The 5,012-nt window shown below is 33.8% G+C and overlaps 1 protein-coding gene across 1 annotated transcript; it reads left to right on the forward strand.

The window, feature by feature from the left end:
* Positions 1 to 312: 312 nt before the first annotated feature.
* Positions 313 to 2,597, forward strand: LOC101492086 (UPF0496 protein At4g34320-like). The gene is made up of 2 exons (XM_004498132.4): positions 313 to 519; positions 1,209 to 2,597. Exon 2 carries the CDS (start codon positions 1,227 to 1,229, stop codon positions 2,346 to 2,348), a length of 1,122 nt encoding a protein of 373 aa, XP_004498189.1. The 5' UTR covers positions 313 to 519; positions 1,209 to 1,226; the 3' UTR covers positions 2,349 to 2,597.
* The last annotated feature ends 2,415 nt before the right edge of the window (positions 2,598 to 5,012 follow it).

Below are 5,012 nucleotides of genomic sequence, written 5' to 3' on the forward strand. Positions count from 1 at the left end.
TAAAATTTTAAATTTGTGTTTACCAATTAACATAATTTAATAATTAATTTAACCTAAACTTAATAATTTTAAAGACCAAATATTCCCAAGACTTCCCACATTTTCTTTTTCTGTTTTCTCCAACTCCAATACCTTTATGTATTTAATTATTATATATTTTAAAGATATATTCATAATTTTTATTATTATTATAAAAGTTTATTTGTTTATTTGTCTTATGCGTTCGTGAGTGCAAGTCATTGACAAATCCACACCAACATTATTTTTTTTTTGTACAAACACGCTAACATTTCTTCCTACGTAAGTAGCAACACTTCAAAATTATTTGGTAAAAAAAAAAAAAAAAACTTCTAAATTCTATTTGGATTTTTAAGATCTTGCACATACCCCTTCAACCTCACCACTAAATTCTTTCTTTTTTCTTTTCTCTTATTTAGAAAGTGATTAATAGTAACACCGTCGATTGTTACTACTTCCACCATTTCTCATTCTCGTTATCTTCTTCAACTCCTTTCAAAGGTACGAACTTTACTCAAATCTCTATCTGGGTTTGCTTCATTTCACTTCTTCATCAATTTTCACAACTTACCAAAAATGTAATGTCAACTTATGTGGGTTTAACCATTGATTATTAACGGAAAATATCAGATTTTTTTTTTTTTAAGAAATAAATAAAGCTTTGATAATGTATCATTAATTGTCTGAAAAATTATTCAGTAAAATCGTTGATAAAATTCATACATTTGGAAATTTCATAAATACATAAAAGTCTCAAAATAAAAAATAAGATCTTATTCTTGTTTATGGAAATTTTGGTTTAGTTTTGTAAGAATTTGTAAATGTGTGCAAATTGAAATAGAATCCATTGATTTGTTGAACTAGATTGTATTTACCACCCTCAAACTTATTGAGATAATTGTATTGCACTCATAATCATATATTAGGGTTTAACTAATTATTTGGTTGAGCTTAGGTGGTTAATGAACTTAGTATAGTGTGAATTCTTCTGGAGAACTCGAGTTTGAACCTTAACTGAAACAATCCTTGCTTATATTTTAGTTACCTTGGTCGAACTCTGGATTATCAAAACCCTTTTTTTTCTGAAAACCGGAGGGTTAAAACAAAAAGTTGGGGTTTCAATTTACCAATCTTGTGAAACTTTTGGTTCTAATTTGAAAATTGATTATGCTTTTTTGCTTTGTAATCAGGTTATTTAAATTACAGCAATGGGGGGTTGTTTGAGTAAGAAAACTGATGGTACGTCATCTGATATCAACCTTAATGCTGCTGATATGGCAACTGAACTGAGGTCTTATGAGGCTGCTTGCAAGCTTGACTCTGATTTGCAGTCCTTTGGAACCACCCTTCAAGCTCGAACAAATCAGGTCATCAATACTCTTGCAGTTGGAGTCGAAGTTCGATCCCTTTCTTTCGATTCCCTCAAACAAGTCACAGAATGCCTTCTCGAGATGAATCAGGAAGTTGTCAAGGTAATATTGGACTGTAAGAAAGATATATGGAAGAGTCAAGAACTGTTTGAGCTTGTTGAGGAGTATTTTGATAATAGCTTGAAGACTCTAGATTTATGCACCGCTTTACAGAAATGCTTAAAGAGAGCCAAGGATAGTCAATTGCTTATTCATGCGGCCCTTCAAAAGTTTGAAGAGGAAACTGGGTCCGGAGAGAATCGGTATACGAGGACATTACAGGAACTGAAGAGTTTTAAGGATGCCGGCGACCCTTTCACCGAAGAATTCATCCAAATATACCAATCTGTTTATAATCAGCAAATACTCATGTTTGAGAAGTTGCAACTCAGAAAAAGCAAGTTTGATAAGAAACTGAAACAAATCCGTACTTGGAGGAAGGTATCGTTTATCATATTTGTAGTCACGGTCGCTTCTGTGTTGATTTGCTCGGTTGTAGCAGCAGCGGTTGCTTCTCCGCACGTTGCGGCTGCTCTAGCTGCTGTTACTGCTATCCCAATTGGTTCAATGGGAAAGTGGATCGACTCGCTTATGAAGAACTATGAAAATGTATTGAAAGGACATAAGGAAGTAACTATCTCAATGGTAGTCGGGTCCTATGTAGCCATAAAGGATTTGGACAACATCCGTGTTTTGGTGAATCGACTCGAAGTTGAGATTGAGTCTCTACAAGAGAATGTGGATTTCGCCATTGAGGAAGAAGAAGCTGTGAAGGTTGCAATAGAGGAAATCAAGAAGAAGTTGGGAGTGTTTATGAAGAATGTCAAAGATTTAGGAGCTCAAGCTGATACATGTAGTCGTGACATTATAAGGGCGAGGACGGTGGTTCTACAAAAAATCGTTAAACTTCCGCATAGCTGAAGATGTTTTTCTGTATTGTCAACCAGTAGTCGTCATTGTAGAATTGATCTGTTCATGTTTCTTTATGAAATTTCATGATTTTCAGTTATCATGATGGATCCACACAAACTTGGTTTTTTTATTTATAATAGTACACTGCTGACTTGTATTTATTTGGCAGGAAGCTAAAACTATTTTCATTCTTTTCAAGACTATAGGGTACTTATGTTTGTAATTATATATTGTAATGCAACATTTATTTGTGTTAAACTTCTTGTTTGTTTGTAAAACTCTCTCTCTCCCTCTTGTTTACATGTTTTCTCCAATTTTGGAGTTAAAATTGATTTGTGTTTTTATTGTTACTTTGTAAATTTCTGGAACAGTGAAAAACTTTTGATGATTTTCAGTCATAACATTGCAAGGATTTTTTAAACTCCGTGTCTTTCTGCAATATAGTTATTTTTATATTATTTTTCAGAAATGTATTTTTGTTGTGGCTTGGTGCTATGATATGATATTAAAATTTTAGAACAAAGTCAATCATATTTTCTGCAATACATTAGCTTTATTGGATTTACTACTTATAATTTGATCTATATACTGATAATACTAAAGAAAATTGTTATTTTTTCTTTATAATTTTACGTAGATACTAATTCACAAACAATATTTAGATGACATACCAATTTAAGTAATTAAAGACGAAAAATATAGTCTATGTGTTTGATATTGGAAATAGACTCACTCATTTCAGGGAATGCAAGTAAGTACAAGAATCAGAAATTAAAATGGAAATGTTTTATTTAGGATTAGTCTTGTGAGTTGGTTACTTCATATTTTAAGACATCTTTCAGTCACTGTTATCTATCACCGTGTTATCTGTGATGATTGACGAAAGCAAAAATAGGTAACTTTAATTGGCCTATAAAGACCAGATATTTTTAGAAACAAACATGGCCTATAACGATCAAATATTTTCGGTACTCAAACCAGTTTGTCTATAGGTCACGTCCGTTTGTGAAAATATCTGAAGCTACATTATTTAACCGTTCTACTTGATAGCAATATCAAATATAAGTTTCCCAATAACCCTGTCACATTCTTTGTTCATGCTCCAATTGCAAATACAGGGATTAAAATTGTAAATAAATTTACAAACAGACATGTAGATGCAAATTATGTAATGTCAGATTACACACTGGCTTGTTTTGCGTCATTCTTTGATCATGTGCATTTCATTTCTACTGGTTGTCCATTACTTATCAAGAAATATGTAACCTTGTTGATATTTTGGTGGCTGCTAGTTGGTTTTAATGTGATACTCTAGGGGAAGAACATATCTACTAAATGGATGATCAAAGAAACGTTGAGTGTGTTAACAATGAAAAGAGGAAGAAAGAGGAAGAAGAGAAAACAACCACTCTAGGGTTTCATATCATATAATAAACCAAAACTGAAGTTAATAGGGTTACACTGAGTATATATATAAGAAAATAGAATTGTCTAGAATTGTCTAAAATACCCTTACTACTAATATATAATAATATTATCTAACATCTCCCCTCAAACTCACGATGCATTAACATGGAGCATCGAGAGTTTGTCAACTAAAAAAAAACGAAAACGTTTAATGGAATGCATCTTTGTGAACAAATCAGCAATCTGTAAAGAAGAAGAGACAAACAGTAGAATAATGATTCTATGCTGAAGATGATGACGAGAGGGGTAGCGAGGAGGATCAACAATCGCAGGAGGTGGTTGGACAGTCGGGGGGACAAGAGGGATGTCACCAAAGAAGAAGCAACAATCAAAGAGAAGAACCAAGCCAACAAAAAAATCAAACCGAAAAAGAAGCGATCAAAAAAGGAGCAACAACCATATCAAAATCAACAGATAGGAACAACCAAAGAAGTAGCACCACGAAACCAAATCCAAACAAACCAAGGAGCATAGAACCAAACAAAACTAAATCATATCAAACCAAACTAAACAAAGAGAGAAGCAACAAAGCAAATCACTAGAGAGATTAGCAATCAAACAGAAGAAGCAACAGACAGAGCGACAACACAGAAGATCAAATTTTCAGCCTCATCCAAGTATCCAACCCTTCCTAGAAGGTCAATCATACAACCATAATGCTCAATCTGAGGCACAATTCCAAATCTCTCCATTTCTTTGAAGCATCTTCTTCCTTCCTCTACCAAACCACAATGGTAAGCAGATAACACACTAGTCATTGTTATCTCATTCGGTTCAAATCCTTCCCGTAACATTGCTGCGAATACTTCTAACGCTTCCTTCGCACAACCATTGACACCATAACCATTTATCAAAGCATTCCACGACGATGTATCTTTTTCATTCATCTCCTCAAAAAGCAATTTAGCTTTTCCAATTTCCCCACATTTTGCATACATATCAACCAAAGCATACACATGAACATCTTCATCAAGTCGGTTCCTTTGCACAAACCCATGAATCCAAACACCCAAATCCAAAGAACTCAAATCAGCAACAGCAGGAAGAACACTCACAACCGTCACTTTATTCATTTCCACATCCAAACGTCCCCTCATTTCCCAAAACAACTTCAACGCATCGTGCGGTCGTCTATTCTCACAATATCCCCTAATCATCGCATTCCAACTAAGCACATTCTTGACAGGCATACAATCAAACATAAAC

The sequence above is a fragment of the Cicer arietinum genome, chromosome 4 (genome assembly GCF_000331145.2).
Source record: "Cicer arietinum cultivar CDC Frontier isolate Library 1 chromosome 4, Cicar.CDCFrontier_v2.0, whole genome shotgun sequence".
Classification (NCBI taxonomy): Eukaryota; Viridiplantae; Streptophyta; class Magnoliopsida; order Fabales; family Fabaceae; genus Cicer; species Cicer arietinum.

Coding starts and splice junctions, on each gene's coding strand:
- LOC101492086 (XM_004498132.4), top strand. CDS start 1,227: ATGGGGGGTTGTTTGAGTAAGAAAACTGATGGTACGTCATCTGATATC.